The sequence below is a fragment of the Melospiza georgiana genome, chromosome 4, assembly GCF_028018845.1.
Source record: "Melospiza georgiana isolate bMelGeo1 chromosome 4, bMelGeo1.pri, whole genome shotgun sequence".
Taxonomy (NCBI): domain Eukaryota; kingdom Metazoa; phylum Chordata; class Aves; order Passeriformes; family Passerellidae; genus Melospiza; species Melospiza georgiana.
This window is the reverse complement of record NC_080433.1, coordinates 32,561,381-32,587,589: the sequence shown is the minus strand read 5'-3', so window position 1 is coordinate 32,587,589 and position 26,209 is coordinate 32,561,381. Positions and strand designations below refer to the sequence as shown.

At 52.6% G+C, this 26,209-nt stretch overlaps 1 protein-coding gene across 1 annotated transcript; it reads left to right on the top strand.

The window, feature by feature from the left end:
- Window positions 1–1,877: 1,877 nt before the first annotated feature.
- Window positions 1,878–10,654, top strand: TOB2 (transducer of ERBB2, 2). The gene is made up of 2 exons (XM_058023534.1): window positions 1,878–2,114; window positions 6,205–10,654. Exon 2 carries the CDS (start codon window positions 6,291–6,293, stop codon window positions 7,311–7,313), a length of 1,023 nt encoding a protein of 340 aa, XP_057879517.1. The 5' UTR covers window positions 1,878–2,114; window positions 6,205–6,290; the 3' UTR covers window positions 7,314–10,654.
- The last annotated feature ends 15,555 nt before the right edge of the window (window positions 10,655–26,209 follow it).

Below are 26,209 nucleotides of genomic sequence, written 5' to 3'. Positions count from 1 at the left end.
TAAATTCCTTTTAAAATAGGAGTGACGAAAATAAGGCTGCTCATAATAGCTCTCATAAATCTTCCTCTTCTCTTTCCCCTTTCCCTGCAGAAAATAAAACAACTTCAAAAGTTATTGTTTTTTTTTTTTTGGTTTTTTTTCTGTAATCTGTGGGAAAATGAGCAAGGCTAGCTGCTGTGGCTGGGTAGAAACATTAATAGATTTGGTGTTGCCTGGGCTCAAAAGAAATGCTCTTCTGTGGCAAAGGCAGTACCTGAGGTAAAGTGTTCCTGAATGAGAGAGGAGGACAAACCAAACCCAGAAGAAGGCTGAAGGCTATTGTGGAAATAGGACAAGAGATGAACTTTGTATTTTTGCACTTTGGGGATGGTTGCCAGGCCAGCTACCCCTGCTGCACAGGGACTGTGGTAATGCCTGTGTCACCCTGTGCTTGTGTCAGCACCGGGGAGGATGCAGGACACGTGGCTGGGAGAGCCTGGAAACACCATTTGCCGTGTCCCTTCCGCTAGTTTGGGGTGTTACTTGGGTCAAAAGTTGCTTTAAGTGTGGACAGCAAACAGCCTTTGCAAGTGGTGTGTGTGAAAGGTGGCGTGACCTTGGACTGTAACACACACGGCCTGGGGATGCCTGTAGGCATTTTCTTTATTTTCCTGGAACTAGCAGTGGGTCTGCTTTGAAATACAGGGTGCGGGTCCGTTTGTGTGCTGGCTGAGAGTGCCTTCAGCTTGCCAGGGGGTGGTGCAACTCAGCCTGTGGTGGTCGAGGTGCCGCCATCGGCCCGTGGCCCCAGGGACGGCTGTCCCCGTGGTTGTCCTTCCCCAGGGCAGCCTGTGTCCCCGAGCCCGCGAAGGCCCCGCGGTGCGGGAGGAGCAGCCGGGACGGGGGCAGGCCGCGGCCGCCCCGGTGACTACATCTCCCGGCAGCGCACGGCGCGCACACCCCCTTCGGCTCACTGGCCGAGGCAGCGCTCCAATCCGAAGGCGCCGCCGGGGCAGGCCAGCCAATGGTAAGGCTGTTGCTAACACGCCGCAGTTATTTTTAGCACGGCCGGCGCTCACGCACCTTGCGGGTCTCTCGTCTCCGCCGCGGTGGGGCCGGCCCTGCTCTGTTGGAGGCGGAGGGACACAGGCGTGCGAAGAAAAAATAGTTCGGAAGGCGGGAGCGCGTGTCGGGGGCGAGGTCTCCGTGCCCGTCTCGGGGCCGCGGAGGTGGCCGTGCCGCTCCTGTTCCTCCTGCGGTGACACCAGCCCGCCCGGTTTGGCCTTGCCCCGGTGTTCCCCAGGGGGATGCGCTCGCAGCCCCCCGGGCTCCCCGCCCGCATCGGGCACCGGGGATCCCGAGGGGTTTGCGACGATGGAGGGAGCCGGGATTGCCTTGGGCACGTCTCCCCGAGCTCCTCCGCTGTAGCGGGGCGGGGGGCTCCACCACGGGGGTCATCGCAGACGTGCTTGGGGTGTGCAGAGAATTGTTCCTTCGGGAGTCCCGGGCTGGCCTTGCCGCTGAGCTGCGGCTTGACCGTACCCAGGGTGCGCGGGGGCGAGGACCAGGCCGGCCAGTCCCGTCTCTCCCGGCTCCGTTCGATTCCACTCCCATCCCCCCGTCGCCTCAAGCTAAGCCGCTTGGGGAAATTCTCAGGTCAATCCCCGCTAAGGCCGCGGCCCCTTCCCTCTTTCCCTTGAGCCCGGATCCGGGATACTCCCGGTGCCGGGGGTGGGGGCAGCAGAGGGGGCTCCACCGTCACGCCTTCCGCCTTCCGCCCCCCCCCCCCCCCCCCCCCGTCCATCTAGGGCGCTGCGGACGGCGACGGGAGGGAGAAGTAGTCCCGGCCCGCCCCCCGCGGCCGCATCACGCGGGGCGGGAGCGGATCCGTGCGCCGAGAGGTTGCTAAGGGTGAAAGTTTGCCGTGAGTTGGCTCACTCGGGGCCAGGGCGCGGGCGGCTCTGGGGGCGCAGCAGCGGCATCCACACCACAGCACCGGGCCCGCCCCGCGCCGTCGGGGACAAGGGAGGGAGGGGACGGACGAGACGGGGCAAAGCAGAGACGAGACCTGCCGGCAGCGCCCTCAGCCCCCGCGACAGCCGCCAGCAGCCGCCGGCCCTGGATCCGAGAACGAAGTAAGTGGGGCCGGGGCTGCTTTCCTCCCCCACACCCCCTCTTGGGCTGCCACCCCTCCAACGCGCGTCCTCTTTGTGAGCTCGGCCTGAGGGGGCCCATCGTCTCCCTCCCCACCAGGGACAGCGATTTACCCGTCCGTGGGGTCACTGTGCGGCTATGGTCCTCGGGGGGATTAATGGGGCTTCAAGGGAGAAGAATGGAGGTGAAAGTCACTGGGTCGGGGACGCTTTGCAGTGCCCCAGTTCACCATTTTGTTCGCCACAGCCTAGTTTGAGGGGCGGGGGGGGGGAAGGGGGGAAGGGGGGAGCGGGATGCGGCTCAGCCCCAGCCCTAAGCAGCCCCATAAAAGGCAGGCTGGGCCCGGGGGCGGTGGTGGGCGCCCTGGGCTCCCGGGAAAGGGGGATGTCACCGGGGTGTTCCCTTTCGTGCACGACGAGGTCCGAGGGCGAGAAGCCCGGCGACAACAAAGGCGCTGTCGGGGCTGGGCTGGGCTGCCCCCCTCCCCTCATTTCTCCCGGACACCCCGATCTGCGATGCCCCGCTGGGTGCGCGGGGCTAGGAGCTCGCTCTTGCTGACATATCCCCATCCATCCCACCCTCTCTGTTGGGAACCTTGTTTGCCACCTCGCGTGCCCCACTGGGGCGAAGGGGACAAGCAGCGGGGGGCGGGGGAGAGGGACAGAAGGTTACTGGGCTTCTGGCCTCCCGGACTCCGTCCCGCAGCCGTGGGGGGGGAACAGCTGCGGCGTGGGGACGCGCCCGCCCATCCCTGCCGAGAGAGAGGGAAGGGGAGAAGGGGGCGGCTGCCCGGCGGTCCCGGGCCGCGGGGCGTGTTCCCGGCCGTGGGCAGCGCCGCGAAGGGCGGGCGGGCCCCAGCGCGCATGTGCCCTGGAAAATTTTGTGCCCTGCCCCGCCGAGGGACGCGCCGGGCCGGGCGCGGGGCGCGCCGGGAGCCGCAGTCCGGGGAGAAGTAGGTCGCGGGCGGGGAGGGGGGGCCAGGACTACAGCTCCCGGCGTGCCGGGGCCGGCCGGCACCGGGGATGGCCGCGCTACCGGGGACGGAGGGGCGGCGGGGCTCGTCCCCGCGGGGCCGTTCGGCTGGCGGGGGGAAGTCTCTCCGCCGCCCTTGGCGGGGTGCTGGGAAGGGCGCTCTCGTTCCAGACGGGTGTGTCCGGCTGTGGGACCGCAGGCCGCCGTGACAGCCGTCTCTTTAAATCCCGAGGCGGCGGCCAGCCTGTTGGCAGGGCCGGGCCTCGTTCGGGAGGTCGAAGAGGGATGCCCGCAAGGTCACCCACCGTGTTGGTGTATACGGGAGGAGAGGGAATCGTTCTCGTGTTCGCTCTTCTCTGTTGTAAGTGGTGGTCTGGCCTCTCCCCTTCAGCATACCGATAAACCGGGAGTCTGAGGGGCCTCTTGCCTTCCCTCGCAGAGCAGAGAAACAGCTCTTTGTTCCCTGCCAGCACCTCGATGTACAGTAAGCCTTTAGTTTGAAAATGCTGGCCTTTATAGAAGACTGCTCAGAATATCGCTTACAATTGATACTCGGTAGTTTCTTCTCTCAGAGCCACGCTGCTTCAGCTAGATTTCAGTGGGTTTGGGGGTTCTTAAATTTTTTTAAAAATTATTTTATCACATTTCAGTGCAGTAGATTGAGGGGATCCTACTGGAGCTCATCTTGCCATGTCAACAACCTGAGAAGCCAGTGACTTTTTTGTGCCTTCAGCAGGTATCAGTTGTATGCCTCTACCTTGACAGCTGTTGGTGTTATTAGGCTAATTAACTTACCTTTTTCATAACCAAGGTACAGAGTATTCTCTTTTTAGGAAAACTGGAGAAAAGACAAAAGGAGATTGTGTATAATTGTACCTCCTCACAGCTTTCTGCAGAAAAGTTGATGAGGAACTGGGGTCCTCAGTGTATATTGAGACATTTGTATAGCAGATGGGATGTTAACAAATTTTGGCCACTGTTCCTTTCCCAGTCTTATCTGACCTCTTAATAGATTTTGGATCTGGATTAGAATTTATCACAAGATAAAAGACTTACCAACTGGCTGTTCTCTTCCTGCTTAACTTGCAGGGATCCCAAGGTGTCCTCTCTTTTGTACGTCTTAAAGCCAAAGAAGTTACAGAGCTCGTGTAATCCTCCCTTGAGGTACTATGGTCTATACAAGCTCTTGTTAGGGTTTAGGTGTGCTCTTTAGGAGTTTGCTTCATACTTAATTTTTGTAGAAAAGGCTCTGTCATTGTGCCAAGACTTTTGTCTTCTGAAAAAGGCTTCTTAACTGTTCTTAGAAAAACCATCGTTGTTTATTTCTTTGGTGTTCTTACTTGGATATGGACAGGTTGCAGTGACCTACCAAAGTTTGTTACATTACAGTAATTCCTTAAAGCTGGTTTTAAAGACAAGACTTCTTTTCCACTCCCTTGTTCCTGTATGTTTTTATGTTGCTGAGTCAAACCCAAAGGGGATTCCTTCCAGAACTGGCCTCCTTGTTGGCAGATCAGAGGTGTGGGATCTGTTTCTGGTTACCATCTTCCTAAAGCTAAGCATCTGTGAACGTGGAGTAGTACAGAAAAAGCACAGTATCTGCATCCCTCTTTTACAGTTAAGCTTTAAAATATTTGAGGGCTTATTCGAAGTTATTTGATCCTTCCTGTCTACTAAACTAGACCAAGCAAACTAGTCTGGTCAGTTTTTTAACTCCTGCTGACTTAGGCCAGCATGGATACCTGGTTGTGCTGCTGGGATTTTTCAGGGGAATGCTAACTATGTGTGTTTGTACTTTATCCCCACCCCCAAATAATTGTCACACATCATAAACATTGGCCTGAGTGCTGTACAAGAATATCCCTAAAGCCCATTTTAGGAAGATGGTTGAACACAGTGTGTCTCTTTGAGCAAGGTGAGGGCAGCTGAAGACAGAGCAGCCTCTGACTAAGCTGCCAATTAAAAACTGGATATTCTTCTTTCCCCTGGAGAGGTGTGGGGGCTACTGGAAGTGTGCTTGCTCTTAAAATATCTGTGAGATTCATCTTCCTTGGATGAGTGACAGAGCGTAGTGCTGACCTACCTGGTTTTGGGTTTTTTGTACCCAGACAAACATTGTTTGCAAATCTGTGTATAATGGGAGACTTGAGTGTTGTGGCTTTGCATTGTGCTTTTGTGGGTTCTCTCCATTTTAGAGACCTCCTCATAAGGCAGAGAGGAGGGAGGATTACTTCAATCTTTGGCAAGCAATTTCAGTTTTTATTAAGTAGGTATCTGATCCTGGCAGAGCTCATCTTCCCTCTGTGTAGGGATAAGCAATGTGAGCTGTATTGGTCAGGCTGTTGGTATGTTTGTATTTTGTGAACTTATATACATTTACTGTCCCACTCTCCCCACCCAGCAGACTTGAACTGAGATTTTATGCTTGTAGCTAGGCAGAGTCCCAGCTGGGTACACTTAATAAGATATGTGCCTGCTAGTCAAGGGGATGGTAAACATGGGCTGGCAGCTGGAGCCCGGCGCCCTCCCTCGCTCCTTCTCGTCCCTTCTGCGCTTGTGCCAGCAGGACGTGGCGCCCGGCACAGCCACCCGGCCTCCCGGAGGAGAGGCCAGCCGTGCTGTCCTGAGCACAGGCAGGTCTGCACAGAGCTGCTGAGCGAGTCACGAGGCTGTTCAGGTGCTGTGCTTGTGCTCTGGAGAGGCAGCTGCAGGTGAGCCGTGCTGGAAGCAGCTGAGTGCCAGGGCAGGCGAGGCGTGTTAGGTGTGCTGCCAGAGCTCTGCCGGAGCAGACAGTGGCCTGCTGAGTTACAGCAGCAGTGCTTGGCAGCAAGGTGAGCGTGATGTACATACTTGCATGTGGGTAGTGGCTACACCCTTATTTCTTCTGAGGGGAGCAGGGAGAGTTCTCCTTATCAACATCCCTCTGTTTTGAGGATCAGTAGATTTGTGGTGCTTCTCCTAGAGAGCCTTACTTCTTGTTAGTATTTGTGCAAACGGCTCATTCTGCTTTGTTCATGAAAAGGCACAGTTATTTATCGCAACAGGAGGAGAGTTGTTGTGTTCTCTAGTCTTCATCCATCCTTTTCTCTCTTTCCCTAGGTCTCTTTGGAGTCAAAACTTGTCTATGTTTCTGTCATTTTGTCACTTTTAATACACTACCCTGACTTGCTTGCTGGGAAGAGAGTATGCATCTGGAGATCAAAGTTGCTCTTAACTTCATCATCTCATACCTGTACAACAAGCTTCCTCGGAGGCGGGCAGACCTGTTTGGTGAGGAGCTAGAGCGCCTGCTGAAGAAGAAATATGAGGGTCACTGGTACCCAGAGAAACCTCTGAAGGGATCTGGCTATCGCTGTGTTCACATAGGGGAGACAGTGGATCCGGTGGTGGAGCTGGCGGCCAAGCGGAGCGGGCTGGCTGTGGAGGATGTGCGTGCCAATGTGCCAGAAGAGCTGAGTGTCTGGATTGATCCTTTTGAGGTTTCCTACCAGATCGGTGAGAAGGGCTCTGTTAAGGTTCTCTACCTAGATGACAGTGAGGGCTGCAGTGCCACAGAGCTGGACAAAGAAATCAAGAGCAGCTTCAACCCCGACGCCCAGGTATTTGTCCCTATCGGCAGCCAGGACAACTCGCTGTCCAACTCTCCGTCCCCCTCCTTTGGCCAGTCACCCAGCCCCACCTTCATCCCTCGCTCTGCACAGCCCATCACTTTCACCACTGCCACCTTTGCTGCCACCAAATTCGGCTCGACCAAGATGAAGAAGGGTGGAGGAGCCGGAGGAGGGGGCGGTGGAGCAGGGGCTGTGCAGCAGCCGAGAATGGTCAGGTCTCCCACCACCAACCTGCTGAAGCACAAGGGCCTCTCCCTGTCCATGCACTCTCTGAACTTCGTCGGGAGCGCTGGGAGCCAAGCCCCGCAGTCCCAGCTCTCCCCCAATGCCAAGGAGTTCGTTTACAGCGGCGCCTCGCCGGGAGCCAGCAGCCTCTTCTTCGATGGTGTTGCCAGTGAGAGCCAGGCCAGCAGCATCCCGCCAGCATCGCAGTTCAACGCCAGCACGGGTGGTACCTTCGATATGGCTCAGGTCTTCGGTGGCAGCACCAATAGCCTCTTTTTGGAGAAGTCTCCCTTCGTGGAAGGACTCAGCTACAACCTGAATGCCATGCAGTATCCTAGCCAGTCGTTCCAGCCCGTCGTCCTGGCCAACTGAATACAACGGAAGGAGAGTATTTTGGGGCAGGGAGGGAGGGGGGAAACAAGAACAAAACAAACAAACAAGAGGGAGAGAAAAGAAAAATAGAAATATACAGAAAATATTAAAACCTTACAAATATAGGTTCTTGGGAAAAGAGAGAGCTCAGTGTTGTTGCGCTGTGCTGGTAACGCTCCTGAAGCACTGAATTGTTTTTTAACTCAGTACCTGTGCTTTTTTCCTACTCACTTTTTTACTCCTTAAAATGAGTCTTGGGCTTTTTTTTGGTTTGTGTGCCCTCTTCCCCCACCCCAGCCCAGGACTGGTGCAACCGTAGGTCACAATGCTCCTGATTTCCTGCACCACCCCCTGCCCCACACTGGACACAGGGTCCTTCTACCTGGGTGTAGGGATGTCATCTTCATACTACCGTGCTGGAGGAGGGACAAGAAGAGGATGAGTCAGTGTTGGTGGGGACAGACGCAGTCTTGTTGCGTGCTAGCCAGAATGGGTGGGTGAGCTTGCTTTTTCTGTGTACACAGAGAACATCGCCTGTGCCCACGGGCGCAGACCATTGTGCTGTTGTGGCTCCAGCCCAAGCTGGCATCAGCTGTTCTGTGTGCTGAAAAACACTAACTCTTCTCCTTGACCATCTCGCAGCACATCACAGTCAGGGCAGAGCATTACTGTGAAATGGCTTCTTCCTGCTCCCTTCCTCATCTGCACTTCCAGTTGTGGCTACAGGGGCACAGTGGCTTAGTGGCTGTGGTTATTGGACCTTTGTGTACCTGAGCAAGAGGGCTTTTTGGTGCTCTCTCGGAGCTGCCCAGTCGGTCTGGATGACAGCCCCTGTGGTGTAGAATCACCACTTGCCTCTCTTTGTGACTTGGGGGAGGTGGCACTGAACCAGCTGGACCCCACTTGGATCCTTCCCCCATGTCCCAGATGTTCTCCCTAGCAGCAGGGGCCAGCATCCACTTGTCGTGGCCTCTGAGGTCAGAGTTCTCATTATCTGCTGTGAATTAATCTTCTTGTCTCAGAGAGGAAATTCCTTCCTTTTTAGTTAGTGAGGCAGCACAACTTTTCAAGAAGATAGGGTGATGTTGAAGCTGCTGTCTTGAGTGGTAACATAAGGGTTTATGCTTTCAGCCAGGTATGCACCTGACTAAATCCCTTCCCTTGCCTTTCTGGAGAAGCATGAGGAGGTGGCTGATCCAGTGAGAAAAGGAAGCACCTATCATAAATTCCTCATTCCAGCCAGATCACATCAGCATGGACAGCAGCAAGCTTAGGGCAGAGCTGGGATGGGCTCTCCAAAGGCAAGTGGTTGTCTCAGTCTGTGAATGTAAGGTGCCTCCTCACAGCAGGGATGGGATATGGGACTCTGCACCTTTCTCCAGGATGGTGTGTGGCAGTCAGGCAATAGTGGCTGTTCAGCTTGATCCCTTCTGTGTTGAGGACTCCAAAACCCACCTTCACAGAAAGCCAGAGGAGGACTGCTTCATGCCCAGGAAGGATGGAGGCTTTTTTGGTGGGAAGGGAGGTTTCTTTGGAGGCTGCTGTGTGAGCATGGAAGTGTGCGAAGAGGAGAGAGATGGAGATGATGAAACTCCAGTTTTTGAAGTTCTCAGTTTAAATGAAAAATAAGCTTTTGCTGCTTCCCAAACTTGAGGTTTGGTTTTCTTTTAATGATGCTTCTTGGAGCACAGTCTGAAATCCACTCCTCCTGCACTTGTGGAACCAATGTGCTCTTTCAAGAAATCTTTGTTTCAGGTGAGATGAGCTTGACCATGTGCTTTTCCTGCTCCCTTCCCTGAGATGGAGGCACTCCCGCCCTTTTGTAGTTGTGTTGCCACTAAGCATTTGCAGAAGGTAATGGGCTGTCCCAGGGAGACTGTCTCTGCCCAGAGCTCTCCCAGGAGAGTTTCCACCCGTCCCCTCGATGGGTGATGGGGTGCACGGTCCTGACCTTGTGCTAGCATGGGTTCCCAAGCAGGCTGCTTGCTATTGAGCTATGACCAATGCAGCAGGTGGGTGAGGAGAGCAGAGCCCAGCCAGTTTCCCCAAAGCTGGTGCCCACAACCTCAACCCTGCAAGTTTCCAGACTAGGACAAGTTGATGAGGAATGGCCCAGCTGTTGCGTTTCTCTTTTTTCTTTTCTTTGAACCTACTGCTTTTAATGGATGCTACCACTGCCACGGAGTCCTTCTCCCCAACAGGGTGCTGCTGGGTTCCCCCCCACATGCTGCACTGGACTGTGAGGGGTGTTCAGCCCCTGATGGCAGGACCTGGTCCAGTTGCCCCCCACTGTCCCCACATCTGGCAAAGCCACCTGCGAGCCGCTGCCGTGAGACAGCGTGCTCTCCTCCAGCACAGGGAGGGAGGGAGGGAGGAAGTGGGGATGTCCCCTGTCCACTTGCTTATGTGTGTGTGAAGCTTTGATGCTGCTTTGCCCTGCCACACGTATTATACCTGCTTTAAAAATAGTGGTGTGAGTGGAAGGAGGAAAAGAAGAGGGACCAACCTCTTTGCATCTTAAAAGGAAAAAAGTGTGCTTCAGAAATGTTCCTCCAGCATCAGGCAGCAATGGAAACTAATGGCCTTTTCAGGTCTTTTCTAGTCTTGGATGTAGGCGTTCAGCTTCAATTTTATTTTTTAAAAACCTGCACTAATTTACCTGGTTTCTTAGGAAGAGAAGAGAGAAGATTTTTTTTTTAACTTTTATTTTTTATGGGTTTATGTTCTTTTTGTTGATGTCTGTTTGTATTGAATAATTTGCTACATTTGTAAAATGTAAGAGGTATATATAATATATGTATATTTCTAACGTAAAAAAATGTAATTTTTTTCTTTTCAAGATTTTTTCTTAAAAAAGAGGAGAGAAAAAAATATTTTTTCAGGAAAAAACTTTAAAAAAAAAAAGAAGTGGTGAAGATTCCTTTCTCCCCACTCAGCCTCCCTTTCCTCCCGCCCCTCTCTGAGGAGTGAATCGACAGTTGCCTTGTGGGAGAGGAGTGAAAGAGGACAGAAGTCTGTATGTCTCCAAGTGGAGGGTTTCTGTGTGTGCTCTGCTTGGGGTTTTTTTGGAGAAGGGGGCTACTGAGAGGGGGAACCAGGGGGTTGCTGTCTTTTTCTTTATTTTTTTTTTCCTTCTTTTTTTCTTTTCTTTAGCGAAGGAGGAATACAATCAGAGTTTTGTATTCAGAATGTTGTGCAATATTTTGGAACAGGATATTGGTGTGTCTAGAGATTTAGTTAAAAACAAACAAAAAAAAACCCACAAAAAGATTGATCAAATCTGTACAGTTTCTATTGTTCCAGATTTTTTTAAGTTTGTATTAAAAGCATGATATAATAACCGTTTGTCGTGTGATGTGTGCTAAGTGCAGAGGGAATACCTTGGACGTGCCTAGTTTGGGTAAGGAGGGCTACAGCCGCCTTTGGATGAAGCAGTGCTCAGTGTCAGCCTTGCAGGCAAGCTCCTGGTTTCACAGCATTAGGAATAGCTCAGTGGTGCCCAGGATTGTGCAACATGGCCAGGACAGCTGTCTCAGTGACCTCTCCTGCTGCCAAGAATAGCAGTACATAGGAAAAAGTGGCGATGTGCCTGGCTATCCCTGGTCCTGCTGTGATTCGGCTCCCTGGAGTGGGGGGAGGAGGGAGACTTTGGTGTGTGGTGCTTTGGGAGCCTTCAATCAAGCAGCAGAATTCCTAAAATACCCAAATTCTGTGGCAGCTCACTAGCACCATCACCCTTGAGGCAGGGTTAGGAGCCCTCTGGTGTAACTCATGGGGTAGATGAAGCCCCCCATGGCAGTGCTTCCTGCAGAGAGGTGCTGATTCTGGGTTGATTTCTTTCCCTTCTGCACAAACCAGTTTGTGTTTATTCTGGGATGGCTGGGGTACTTGCTAAGCAAAGGGAGCATCGAGGTACATATGTAGGCTCTCTCCTCCCTGCTGTGAATGTTCATCCAAGGTCACTTCCCATAGTGGGGTGGGCTTGAGGCTGGATATGAGAACATGCAGCAATGATAGTAGTCTGATTTTGGGTTTTTTTGTAAACTGTCACTGCTGAGTTTCAATCAGAATTTCTGTTCAAGAGAGCTCCTTATTAGCAAAAGATGAGATGGCTGAGGAAGGTGCTGGAATGCCTGTCATGCCCCACATGTGCTGCTGGCTGTGACCCAGCTTCCCCAGCCCCACCACACTCCTGCTGCCTCCTGCCTGAGGAGTGCCTCAAGTTCCCTATGCTGCCTCCTTAAAAAGCTGTTGAAGGGATCTGCTCTGAATGTCCTTGAGGCAACCAAACAAGGAACTGGAGCTGACTCCCACTAGCATCCCCCATGCCTCCTCAGCCCCTCTAGCCTAAATTTCTTCTTGGGAGAGCTCACTATGCCCTTGGTTTTGTGAGCCCCAGGATCTGGGCTGCTGCTCATGCCTACTGTGTGCCGCGTGACTGTCACACTGCACTAGGCAACAAAACTATTTTTTCCCCTTTGTGTCTCAAACCCCTTGTAATCATTTATCTAAAGCATGCACAACGCTTGCCCTTAGACATGTTTTTGGAAATGGAAAATCGAGGGTGACTGTGTGCCTTCCTGATCCTTGCCCTGCATTTGCTCAGCTGTGACGCAGGGAGGCACGGAGCCTTTTCCTTTTTGGGCACAGGTAGGGCCTGGAGTTGGCTTTCAGCTGATAGCTGCACAGCCTGAGCAGGGATTAGGGAAGAGGTTTAGTATAGCCTTGTTCCTCCCGAGGTATTTGTCACTGTGCTGTCTCAGGGAGCAAGAGGAGTGTAGGGAGCTGAACCCCATGTAGTGCAGTGTGCAGGGAGAGGCTCTGCCTTCCGTCAGCCTTCAGAGGGGAGCTGCTGGAGCCCCGTGTTGGGCCGGTGTGGGGTAGTGCCTGGGTGTGGGAGTGTTTGCTGGATGTTTGGACAGTGACCGAGTCAGTCCCCGAGCAGCTTGCTCCAGCAAGGCACAGCAACAAGATGGGACTTGTCTCCTGAAACCTCCGAAGTCAGGGGTGTGGGGCTATTGTTTAGACACTCGTCATAGGGGACTCCGTTATTAAGAAGGAAACTTGCAAGTTGAGTCACCAGGAAGGCGGGCTTCTGCCTGAAAGGAGGAGACAGCTCAGGTAGAAAATGCCACACTTCAGCCTGGGGCTTTTCAGTCTGTGACAGCAGCAGCAGCAGTGTCTGACTCAAATTGGGCTGTTTGGGGAGTAGGAAGGGACTGGTGCCCAGAGGAAAGCCTTAGACAATCATGAAAAGCCATTCCCTGGATTGTGTTTAAAATACAGGCCCAACAAAATAGCTTGAGTTTAGTTCAACAGGAGAGGATCTCCTGCTACCCCAGAGCCTCCTGGAGATTTGGGATTACTGGGATTGAATAACACATGGCATGGGCACTGCCAGCAGCGGGTCCCTCCCCGTGTCCCAGCACTTGCCGACATGCCAAGACTGAGAGGTGGAAAAACACCACTAGTGGCGGGGCCAGGACCCGCTGAGTCCTTGGCATTCCCAAGGAGTTTTCCTGCCAATGCCACCTGCTCCATGCTCACATGGCTGCAGCCACAGCACTGCCCATGGCCCCAGCGGGTGTGAGGGGCAAGGTTGACACCACGGTTGCAAAGGGCTGGACAGGTCTTTCCACCCCACGTGTCCTCTGCCAGAGCACAGGCACCAGCCCAGCTACAGGCTGTGGCCAAGGTTAGCCACCTCCAAAGCCTTGCGTTTTTTCCTTTCATTTCTGTGGCAGGGCTCCAATTCAAACACAACCAGGGGCATGTTCACCCCCAGCCTTGCAGAGCTGTTCTTCCAGTGTCCCCCCACTGCTGCCTGCCTTGTCACCTCCAGAAAAATGATATTTTTATAAAGCAGATAAAAGTGAACCTTTCACCCTCCGTCCTACAATACTCCAGGGAAGGATAAGCCTCATCTGGCACACATGGTGCTTTTGACTTGTATTGCTTAGTGAAGTGCCCATTTTGTGTGTGGCCATTGCCGGTGGCAAAAGTGACTCCAGCATGGTACATGCATATGTCAGGAAGGAATGTACTCTTTTTTCTTCTCTGAGAAGCCCTCAGAAGGCACAGGAGCAAGGTAGAAAGAGAGGGTCAGGACTGAATTTTGCCTCTTTGCCTTGAGCAGGGGCAGGGAATGGTACAGGTGACAGTGTGTTCTCCTTCTTCACCAAATGCCAAGAAGGCAAGAGTAGTCCCCGTGTTATTCCGCAGCTAGCTGCTGAGTCCTAGTTGGGGGGGCATTTGTGCTTATTTTTGTTGGCCTCACACTGCTGGCACAGTTTGCATGCTGAAGGAAGCAGATCCTCAGGAGGGAGTGTGTCCCTCCCACTTGACAGGGTGTTTCCACCAAGGACAAAGTTTTCCTTCAAGTGAATCAGCCAGAAACTGCTTCCAGAAGGTGCAGCTGGGGCTTTCATCAGGCAAAAATGAACCTGAAATGACCCACACAAGGTGTAGGGAGGGCAATGGGCGATGTTGCCGCAGCAGGAAATGCTTCTTTCACGGGGCTCGGTTGCAGAGCTCAGCAAATTCACGCAAGGGCCAAGTCCAGCTTCCCTCAGCAACAGGCGTTCTTGCATTTCCTGATCTTCCTGCGGTCAGGTTCAGTGTCAACATGTGCTGCTGCAGGCTCCCTCAGAGGCATGAGTGGCGTCACAGCAGGCCTCGGGCACCTTTCCAAAATCTACCAAGGTCGTCCTCTGTCCCTACCTGTGTCCAGCATTGCTGGGCTGCTGAGCTGCAGCTGGGAGGACTCTCTGGACGTCCCCCACAACTTCCAAAGTGGCAGCACTGGGCAAATGAGGGGCACACAGAAAAATTGGGGGGAGCCACAGAGACTTAATCTGCCAGGGGAGAACTGGGGTTGGTGTCCTTGTGGGGACAGACTGGCAGCACAGTGGAGAACACAGGGCATAGAGCAGCAGTCGTGTCTGGAAGGCCACAAACATGAGCCAAGGAAGGACTGAGGAGCAGAGGGAAGGAGGACAGCACCCCAGGGACATCTGAGATGTTTACACACAGGTGGTGATGTCACGGGGAGGCAAGGAAGGCAGGAACTCTCCTCTTACCATCCCTACCTGATGAAAAGGTGCATGCTCCCCCTGACCCAACATGGGCAGCAGCTCCATGGGCCTCCTTCTTTGTGAGCACAGCCAAACAGAGCTTCTTCATCCTCACCTGGCTCCCTGAACTCTCATACATGATCCTCCTCCAACTCTCAGTCTGGGATGGTGCTGGCACAGTGTTTCCCCTCTGCGGACCTGGCCAGATCTTACAGGGGGGCCATGAATCATGGTGCTTTCCTTGCCTCCAGCACAGACGTGGAGATGCTGAGGCTTGGGGGGAAGCCATGGCTTCAATGCACTCCCAGGGAGTACAAGCACCAGGCTGGCAACCATTGGTCTCTTCTGCTGCCTCATGCTGATCCTCCAGTGCCAGGAGCTGCTCTGAATGGGAAAGGAGGTGATGCAAAATTATGGGAGGAAGACATGCTGGGGAAGGGCAGCTTATCCCTTGCAGCCATGCCGCTGCCAGCCGCCACTGAGGAAGGGAAAGGGCTTGAGAAATCCAGACAAAATAGGATCTAACAAAACAAGACCAGAAAGAACACAGGTGGGCTGTGATGCTCCAAGGCAGAGCTGAAAGTGAACTGCACTGCTGAGGAGAACAATGTAAGCTGTCACTGTTGGACAAGGCATTGGATGCTATAACCCACAGTCAAAGGGCTAACACATCAGCACAGGGAACCACAAATTGCTGGTTTTTAGAAACATAAACAAAGAAAATTTCTTACAGTCTGGATTATATATCACACCACAGATCAACCATGCAAGAGAGACATCACTTGGTTCTTCAAATGAGAGACTTGACCATTGAGAATAACCAATCAAAGCCAGCAAAGAAAGAATATTTTATTTTGATTAGGTTTTATTTTTAATCTTGGAATTATTGTCTTCTCCAAAGGTACCCATGCTCTTTGAAAAATCCAATTTTCTTTCATGGAAATACTTGTTACGTAAATTTTTTTGACCAGTCACAGAACTCAAGTAGAAACCTTCCCAAAGTCAATGATTATAAAGGTGACAGTGGGAGCTACAAGAGCTCCATCGCCAGCAGAGAATAATATAGCCTGTAACCAGCATGGACTCCATCAGTCACATGAGGCCAGTATTTATTGCAGGAGAAAGCCACTGACCACATCTTCATGTGAACACACAGATAACATCACAGCTGAAAAGATTTTGTCACTTTGTATTTTTAAAGAAATTACTCCAGGCTTCCCAGTGCACCTTAAAATGATATGAAAGGACCCGAGTCCATCCGAGCTTGACTCCAGTATTGTGGGATGCCTTAGACTGAACTGTTGACTCCTGTGAGTGCACAGGGTAATTGCTAAGACCTGTGGGTTTTCCAGCAGCACCTGATTGATCTCTGTGCACCTGTGATGGAGCTTTCCTGGAAGGTGGAACGAACTGGTTGAATGAGGCCACAACAGCAGTCTTCAAAGCATGACTAGGAAGTGGAGGTCTCTGCTGGTAACTGTGTGCTGACCCTTGCCTCGCCTGGCCAGTAGAGCTTCATAGTCCAGAACCGGTTTGAGCTGGATATCTTCCTTTAACATACCTGGAATGTGCTACAAAGTTGCACAAGTGTCTTCAGAGCTGCTCTGCTCTCACAGGGCTGCAAGAGCTCTTGGGGGTGGGCCCCAGAGGAAGCCACAAAAGCCGGACCACAGCACTGCACTGGAGGACACTGTGTCACCTCAGTGGTATGACAAAGCTTCCCACAATTGGCTGGACGTGCCTTTTGGCTTCCAGAGCCAGGAGGTAAAAGGGCAAAGGGAAGGGGTGTCACTGTGTTTGCCTAGATGACAAAAACCCAATGATTTTATCCAGTGACGCGTGTTAGCCTTGACAGAATTGAGTACAGGGAGCTGGCTCTGACCTCACAAAACCCCCAAAAAACCCTTCCCAAGTACTTTTCTGTGATACAACTCTGTTGAAGAAGGCACAATTAGCAAGTCCCTCCTCTCCCTCTCCCCCATTTTTTTCACTGTCGTTAATGTTATCCTCTCTCCCTGCAAGGTCTGCAGACAGAAAGGGGTCTCCTCTGCAGGTTGTGCTGCTCCCCTGCCAGCCAAAACCCCAGAGAGCTTTTCCTTTGCTCCCATGTCTGGTGAGATCACTCTCTTAACCTGCAAGTACTGGTGGGGGAAGTGGTAATTGTTCCTCCTAGAGGTAATTGGCACTTGGCAGGATCTTACTCATCTTTGTGGTGACAGGGGCTGGCTTTCTAGGCTCTTCCACCAGCAAAGCAGGCTGCAGGGCTGTGGCTCTCCACTCTGCAAACGTTTAAAAGCCTCTAAGCCAGGGGTGCAGCTGTCCTCACTTCTGCCTGGAGCCTGCCCTGCCAAAGCCTTCACTCATGCTGGGTGAATGCTGGCCTCTCACACCTTTCCAAACAAAGCAGGTCTGACCTCAGGGAGTTAAACACTCAAACTGGCCCACAGATGACGGTGTCTCCTCTGCTTTGTGGATCTGTTCAGCAGAGTAGAAAGGAAGGTGAACAGATGCAACTGCACCTCTGTAATGTTTGCTGTTACATGCATATGCTGCCAAAAGCTATAGGAAGACCCCAAGGGTATGGAAAGGCTTCCCAGCCCTCTGGATATGACACCAGCTAATGCCACTATGGGTGCTACATTCCCCAGGTAGGAGCTCATCCACCTGGAGAACTTGGGAAGCATGCTTCTCCAAAGCTCTATCCTTCTCTTCTCCCTCACCTCTCTATCTTCCTTGCTCCAAGAGATTATTTTCCCTAAATGCTGGGGCCTGATCCTAGGAGCAAACAGCAGCTGGCAGTAGGGTGTAAAGGAGAGTTCTGCCCTCAGTGAGCAGCCCTGTCTCTCCCTTTGACTCCTGCTGTACCTATCCCCCTTGTGCCATTCACCTGTAAGCAGCTGATTCCTCTTTTTCCTTCTCTACATCTCATCCCAGTCTTCTTCAGTTCCCACATATGCTTTGCTGGTCTGGCAGCAGCTGCCCTCCATGCAGTGAAAGAGCATTTCCAGAGCCATGGGCCCCAGAGGCAGCTGTGGCAGCTGGGGGCTGTGTGGCACAGTAGGAGCACTGCTGCACTCTGCCCACCCTGGAGCAGCTGCCTTGGCTGGCAGCCGCCTCCCTGCTCTGCCTCCACTGCTGCAATAGCCCAATTAGTAGCTCAGGTGTTGCCACGGTGCTTGGCTGCAGCCCAAGAGCTAATGATGGAGCAGGTGGCAGATGTGAGGATTGCAGAAGGTGGCTAGAGATGAGGGGAGCACATTTGGAGCAGCCTGTTAGGGCCAATCTTTGTGGACCAGCTGGGATGATGGATTTTGCAAGGTGTGTTCTTGCTTTGCAGAGGTCTCCAAAACAACCTTCAATCTCTGAAGGATGATGCAGCTGCATTTGGCTCTGCCACCCCTACCAGGATGTCCAAAATTATTTTGGGATTATAGCAGTGACCATAGCTGTGGCTACTGGTTTACAGCAGGAGGAAAACTCATTAAACCCCAAAGCAAAGTGGCAACAGGGCATTTACATGTCACTTGTGTTGATGAAACATTATGATAGAGGGGAAAATATGTCATTGTCTGATGAAAGAAGCTCTGTCTCACCAAATTCCTGCACTGTGTGTCTATCACAAATGACCTGAGGTAGTTGGGAATTACTGATCCTAAAGCAAAGCTATAGAAGCGAGAGGAGAGGAGAGGAGAGGAGAGGAGAGGAGAGGAGAGGAGAGGAGAGGAGAGGAGAGGAGAGGAGAGGAGAGGAGAGGAGAGGAGAGGAGAGGAGAGGAGAGGAGAGGAGAGGAGAGGAGAGGAGCTGAAGAGTGGTGGTAGAAACTGTTTAGAAGTGTACAGGCGGTGCAGTGAAGAACATGCAACTTGACATGCAGCAAGAGCTTGAGGAGCTTTCTCCAAGCAGGTTGAAGAACTGGTTAAAAAGAGGCTTAGAGCTATGACCAAAGAAGCTGTTGATGCAGTTTGACTCCTGCTGTGCTTACAGAAGCAGGAGTTTGTACCTTCTTTGTAGGCAAACAGGATTATGTCAAACTACCTAATGCCGTCATTCAGTTCTCTTACTAATGGAAACATTGAGTATGGGCTAATTGCTCGAGCCAAAAAGGGAGGCAGGTTTTTATGATCACCGTGCTGTGTTACCCTACAAGTACAAACTGCTCCTTTCAGGACTCTGCATAAAGCAGGAGTATACATCCAGCTCTGCTTGCTTATGCTTGAGGAGTCAGGATGCATGGATCGTGTGAATCTTTTCCATCCCAAGCTCCCGTCTTTGCTGTCCTTCCCCAGGGCCTGTTTCTGCCTCTGCTGCATTCAGTATCAGAGCTGACTTCTGTGGGAGCATTACAGCCCTTGGGTGTCAGGCCCTCAGTGGGCTGCAAAGAAAAGGAGTGAAAAAGCCTGCTCTTGGGTCTGCATCCATTATATTGATGCTTCTTTCCCCCAGTGGCTCCCAAACCACCCACTGCTGCTGAAACACAGCCCCATCTTGAAAAGAGCTGTGTGACAGTGGGTATCGCAGCAGCCATTTTGTACTAATAACAATAATTTTGTACTAATACTGTGTCGTGGTAGGGAAGACAGAAATGACTAATTAAAATGTTGCAGAGATAGTCAAGTCATGAGAGCATTACTCAAGTGCAATTTAGCTGGGAAGCTGCAATTCACAGCTCTGCTATTACAAAAATACCACAGGGCTTAATTGGACACATTGTTGTCAAGGTATCAGGGTAGCATCCTGCCTGAACACAGCTCCAGGCTACCCACCATCCCGACTGGGCATCAGGTCAGAGCCCTCCACTGCTGGCTCCCAAGTGGTTGGTGCCAACTCCAACAACTATAGTTTTTTCTGGCTAATACCAGGCAGGCCTAAGGTGTCTCAGCTTGCAAAGAGATCATAGTTCAGAGTGGCATGCTTAAGATTAAGGTAACAATATCATTAGTGGGAAATCTAGCCGAGCAAAGGAGATGGAGGGAGAGGAAAGCAAAGGGTAACACAGAGAGACAGTGCAGCCTTCCAACAGGCCAGAGAAGGGAGGCAGGAAGGACCTGGGTGTGAAGAGGACAACAGCTCCCATACCTGGCACAGGTCTCTCCTGCTGTTGCTGTCTTAGAAGAGATGAGCCTGGCTTCTTCTGAAAATGCCTAGTGAGCAATCACTAAAAATACCTTCCCTGATACATTCTGTGACACCATGAATCTAAATGACATATGTTACAGGAGAGAAAAAGTGATCTTGCATGGGTTCAATGAGGCATCTCACCCCTGTGAAAAGGCCCTCCCTTGAAAGGCTAATGTGGGTCCAGGCCTGCACAAGAGGCAGCAGAAGCAGCCAGGCTTTGGGAAAGGGCTGTTTTGATCCTGAGGGACCTGGTCCAAAGGAAAAGAAAGATGCAGACACATCCTGGCATCTCAGTGCCCTGCAACCAGTGACAACAGCTCTGAGCTTTTGCTGCCCCAGACTGGGAGATCAGAGGTGCAGTCTCTGCTCTGGGCCACAGAAAATCACTTGTATGAAGAAACACAGATGAGATCTTCCATCTAACTGACCTGCACATGGTGCCCCTGCAAAACTCTGCTCTGCTCTCTCAGCTCCTCGTGCTGACTGCCAACACAGACATCATGCTCACCAGAGACACCTCCTTTTTCCATATGTTACAAATGCCCAGTTTTGCCTCAGCTTGGCCAACAACAGCCCCTCAAACTTCCTGCCAAGGCTGTTACTTACCACCTCTCCTCAGTGGGACACAATGGCAAAGCTCAGCCCAAGCACAGTGTGTGCCCAGGGTCTCAGCTGGTGCCAGTGGGATGCAGGGGGAGAACGAGCTTCCCCACACCTCGACTCGTTCACAGGCCAGCAGCCTTGCAGCGGGTCCTGCTGAATGATGCAGAGCCTGGGAGGACATACAGTAGGACTTACTCACTGCTCTGGGATGTCAGTCCTAATGGAAAACAGCAGTGAGGAGTTAGAATATGCCATAAATATTTACTAGCTAAGGCATCCATTTCCCCAACAGTTGTTAGAAGTCCTTAGATGCTTGAAATTTCAGGATTGGACTCCATCTTCTCCAGCCTTAGGAGAACCCATCCCAGCACCATCCCAGTGAGTCCAGGTCATGCCTCCTGTGCAGCAGGTGACTGCATGGCTGCCAAACCAGCCCCAGATCTGCCAAGCCCCTGGGCAACACAGTCACCTCCTGTGAAGTATGGTTGGTTTGTGGATGCAGAAATAGCCCGGTGTGGTTTGAGACTGGGACGAGCCATATTGTTCTCCCCACTGACAGGGGGCTGCTGAGAAATGTCAGGGTTTCCCTTTGCTCTGGGAGAAGCTAGTCCAGTCTCAGCCTTCCTTTCAGCGGTTGGCCCTCCGTGTGCAAACTCTGGGGTCCAGCAGCGCGTTCCTTCTCAGCCTGCACAGCACAGGCACGTGGCTGGCGCTAAGGAGACACACTTTAAATAACCACACCACAGTGACTCATGCCTTACCCAAGGCAGTCTGGCTGCTGGCATATAAAGCATGAAAGCCGATGATCTTTGAAAGAAGAGAGGATCCTACAGTGAACAGACATATGGCTCAGTTCCTGGCCAGAAGGTGGGAGGGGTGGAAGCGTTTCTAAATGAGATAGGCTGGGAGGCTGAGGCTCGCAGGTGTAGAACAGTTTCTCCCCAGTGCTGCCCAGCTCTGTCCTCCTGACCTGCTGCCACATGCACAGCCCCTCGCCTCTGGAATTTCCCTGAGCTAGCAGTTTTCCAAGCTGAGGAGGCTTGGGGGGTAGGGAAAAAACATGCAGGAGCAGTGCCTGAGCCAGGCATGGCTGACATGAGGGGGACATCGTATGCTCTTTTGCCCTTTGCAACATCTGTCCTGTAGCACCAAGGTGGCAGAAAAGGACAGGTAGTTCTCATGGTTTTGGTGGACCTTCACCTTTCCCTCTAGCTCTTCAATCATCCTCCATCTCCCCAACCCCCAACAGTTCCAGAACTGCCCTTCCCATTCTGCCTCACTCTCAAAAGTCTCCCCATCCTCTCAGCCCCCTTCTCACACCAGCTCCCCTCAGCACTGTCCCACCCTTCTTTGCCTGTCCCTTTGCTCCTCCCCAGACCTATCCTCCCACACCTCCTGTGCTTCTTTTGCAGCTTCCCTCCCTGGAAGGCCACTCTACAATCTCTGTTTTCTGCTTCTCTGGGCCATCTCTGCACCCTTCCTTCCTTGTCTGCTGCCTGGGGCCGCATCTTCCCCTCTGGCAAACAGTCACCCCTCAGGACCTACTATGGTGTTCCCCACAGACCTCCCCACAGTTGCCAACCCCTTCCCACAGCTGTTTCCTCCAGAAGCACCACAGTGGCTTGGCAGGCTGGACCAGATTTCTACCAGCAGCCAACAGGGAGGCCAGCCTTCACCTTGGGTTGCATCCTGCTCTACCCTGCCTCCTCTCCAGGCTGTGGCTGTGGCTGGGTTGCCCTTGACAGCCACACGAGCTGCCTTCCCCAGCCCACAGGCTGTTTTCAGGGCCTGGACACCCCGGAGCTGCTCATCGGCTTTGGCAGGGCAGCGTAAATGTCACGTCCCTGCCTGTTCCCAGGCTGATGCCTGTTCCCGGCCCGGAGCCATGCCCGCGTGTCTCCCATTATGTAAGGCCTAATGTGGATGGGAGCTGGGAGGCCTCGGGCTGGCTTGTGCTCTATGAATGACAGCTGCAAAAATGAGAGGGGAACTATTTTTAAACCTCCCCCTTTCCCTCCTTCTCCAGCTCTTTTCCCCACAGCCTCAGCCAGGCTGTGTGGATGGCCAGCCCATGGGGGCAACTGGTCCTGCTGGGCTCTGCCAAACAGGTCCTGAGCCATTCTTTGTACTGCCACATGGAACATGCAGCACCTCAGCACAGGGTGGTGGTACCCAGAAGGATGTATCCTCTTCCAGCTCTCCTGGGCCATCAACAGGCCCCTGACATTCTCTCCTTCACCTCTCAGAGCCCTGCTTGTCAGCAGGACCAGCAGTGTTCCTTTCTTTCCCCCAGCCTCTCTCTGTAACTTTAGAAAGGTCATTCCCTCCTCCTTGAGCCACAGGGTTATCACAGTTCCTTGGAGAAGAGAAGAAGGGATCTAGAGGGGGAAAAACCTATCTTCTACTGCAGAAACATGATACCCCAGCACCACCCTGTCCCTCAGAGTGAGGGCAAGAGACAGATGGTCTGGAGCAAGGACCTGCATAATCTCCCACTGAGTGTTGTTGGCACAAGGACCAGTAGGGAAGAGGCAAGGTGGGTGAGGAGCTGTCTAAGAAAGGGGCTCTGACAGTCACAGGGACAATTGTCAAAACCAGCAGTGTTTTGCCCCAGAATGCTTTAAACAAGACACCCCCAAGTCAGAGCATTGGAAGAAGACATGCAGGGGGTGGACACTGCCCATGTGCTGCCAGTTTGGCTCTGAATAAAGACTCGGTTCTAGGATTTTTCCCATCAAAGAATTGTCTGGAGAGACCAGTAAATATGAGGTACCTCTTCACCTGGCATTGCAGGTGCTGCTTTAGACACCCCTCCTCAGGAAAGTTGGAGCTGGCCTGTAGCAGGTACAGAGCAGGTTTGTGAGTGGCCATTTTGAGTGTGGAGCTTGTTTACTCTAAAACAGGAGAATTTGAGAGGGAACGGCATCCATGTATCAAAAATATATGCTAGGGCAAATGTTTAATTTGTTCTCTTAAAAGCTCATCTGGATCATAAATACATTTAGAATTAAAATTAGAAAGAAGTTCCTAGCCAGCCATGGTATAAACTTCTGTGACAGCCTGTCAGGCTGGAAGGTGGGCAGAAGAAGCCTAATTTGGTAAGAGACTCAGCAGGCTGGTAGTCACTGCATGGCAGAAGAGGAGGGAGCCCAGAATGAGCCATACACAGGTCTGAAATGAAGCTTGCAATCATGTCCCCAAACTGGTCCCCAGAGGTATTGGTACAGAGCTGAAACCGCAGTGTATTGCATCCTCTGTAGGTTGGTTACATATCATTAATGTCATGCTTCAGGGTCCTCCCAGATCTTTAAAGAGGCAAGAAAGAGGTCACCTCTTTTCCTTCTGGGTTTTTAGGAAATGAATTTCCTTCATTTCTGTAACCTCTCTGGCCACAGCCACCACGGGGCTGGGGTGAGGCAGGGAGGAGAACAGGGTCACTCGTGCTGCTCTTAGTCACGCTTTGGGTGTGCTGGTTTGCCTTGCTCACAGGCTCAAGACAAAGCCAGCTCTAGGGCGAGGGAAGCATTTCCCACAGGCTTGGTGTGCTGCGGTAACCCGGGGAGCTTGAGGTGTTGCTCACCACGGCAGGCAATGCCCTTCTGGGACTCCTTGGCCCCATTTGCCCTGTGCAGGTCCTTGGGGAACACTAGAGACACTTTTATTCCTCCCACTCACTCCTGCTGCTGTTTGCATCCTTAGGTTTCTGTGGACTTGGCAACGGGAAGGGAGAAGGTGCCTTTAGTCATTCAGGACGTTCCCGGGGTGGTCCCCAAGTGTCTTGACTCAGGCAGGCCCAAAAGAGTCCAAAGCCTCAGCCCTGTTTCAGCGCGGCGCGGGGCCCGCACTGTCACAAGCACCTCAGCCTTTGCGACCTGCTATTTGTGCCTGCCCCTTGTCCCCTCACTGCTGGGGCTGCAGCGCACCCCTGCCCTGACGCGGGAGCCTCCGTGAGGGTTGCGGGGAGTCAGCTCGGAGGACCGCGGAAAGCAGGAGGCTGAGGCCGCTCCTCACCCTGCTGAGCCCCAGCCGAGCGGTGCCGGCGCAGCTGAGCCGGGCTCTGAGGCGGGCGGGGCCCGGGCGGGGCGGTGCGCGCGGCGGCAGCGCCACCTCGCGGCGCCGCGGGAGGGCGCGGCCCGGCCCGGCCCGGCCGCCATTTGCGGCGCCGCGGGGGCCGTGAGGGGACGGCGGGGGCTGCCTGCCCGCGCCCCCCGACCGTGTCACACCACGGGTCTGCCCTGCAGTACGACTGTCGCCTTAGGACTTGATGAAGCCAGCCTTTCCTTCAGAATGAAGATTTGGAACGGCAGCTTTGCCCTGGCTGCAAGCAGCGTGCAGGAGCAGGACACCGGAGCAGCCATGGCTTGATGGACTGAGGCAGTATGCGAATTTAGGAGATGAGATTATTTCTTCTCAAATGATGTATTTTACGTTTTACACCCTATAAAGCTTTAGGAACAAATTAGCAATCATCAGGACAAAATGAACGCACCAGCAGCCCACGAAGGCTGAAGCAGCAGCTGCTGGGAGCCCCCCCGCCCTTCTCCAGCACGGGTGGGTTGAGCAGCACCGCGGCCCCGGGGCAGCCACAGCACCGAGCCGGGGGCAGGGCGGCCCTGCCGCCGCCTCACTGCCACCGAGGAACACGCACACGGATCTGGCTCACAGTCTTGCTGCTCCAGCCTTCAGCCGGGGGTGGGGTGGGTAATGAGCCTGCTCCTGCAAGCTGGAAGCTTATTTCGGGAATAAAGCATACAAGAGCCGTTTTTGATCATAAAAATTGTGATCAGGCACAGAGGGATAAGGTACATGAATTCATCTCTTGCAACATCTGGAATACTGCCAGCAACTTTCCACTCCACCTCCCAAGCCAGCCTTTCACCTCCTCTCCTTTCCTTATGGGAGGAAGGCCAGTCCCATAATTGCTCTTTTGCAATTATTTTCCAGGGAAACTCCACCCACTTAAGCACATGTCTATCATAGCTATACCGTCAGCTTCTGGCTTTACTCTCTTATTGTCAGTTTGCTCTCCATTTCCTCAGAAGCCTAGGACACATTTTCTCAATGGCCATGTCCAGCCAACAACCACAGCCAAGAGCAAGCAAAAAGCCCCAAGGCACTTGGCAGCTGCAGCTCTTGCACATTTCTCAACCACAGCCTTCCACTGCTGCTTCAGAGTGCTACAGACCCAACTGGAGACAGATCCTTTCTGATCTTCTGGTGGATCAGAAGTGGATCTGGTGTAGCCAGCAGGAGCAAAAATGAGTACCAATGCATCTAAAGTCCCAAGATCAGCAGATCTTCCCAAAACACAACAGGAAGAAGGCTGAGTAAGCCGTTGTCATATTTCAGATCACTAATAGCTGCAACATTTCCCAAAGGGAACTAGTAATATCATGTGCAGAGTTAGTACATTTATAAACTTACTCCCCACCCACCCAAGAGAACATTCAAGCTCCCTGAAAAGAAGGCAGTGTAACAAACATTGGTGCTGCTGCTGCCAGCTGATATCCCAACAGGGAAAAAATGCCAAATATCCTCCACTCTGTTAAGGCCATGTAACACCAGAAGGATACATCCAGCACAGCCTTGCATTCACTCAGTTTCTAGGGCAAATCCTTGGCTTGGCCATGTCAAGTCCTTGGCCTTTGGTATGTAATACAGGTCAGGCCCCTCCCTCTAATTAGGAAAGGTTTCTGCTTTCATAAACAAATTGTCTGGGTCAATAATCCTGCCATGGCTCTGGAAGACAGCCAGAGAAAAACAACTCACTGACAGTTTGTTTGTTCCTTGCTACCACCCTCCATCACTAATCATCCAAGATACCTTTTATAAAAGTGAAGATCCAACAAAGATCCTTCCGGCAGTTTATCTAGAGATTATACTGAAGCACCAGTGATCTTGTCTACCTTGAAAGCACGTGTGAGATGCAGTGAATATATAGAAAACATAAATTTCTTACCAGGTTGATCTTCAATTACCAGTTTTTGGAAAACAAAAACAAAGAAACCCAACCACCAATGAAAAAAACAACAAACCAACCAAACCCCTCAACAAATCAACCAACCAACCAAGGTTTAGTTAAAAAAATGCATAGTAAGGTAC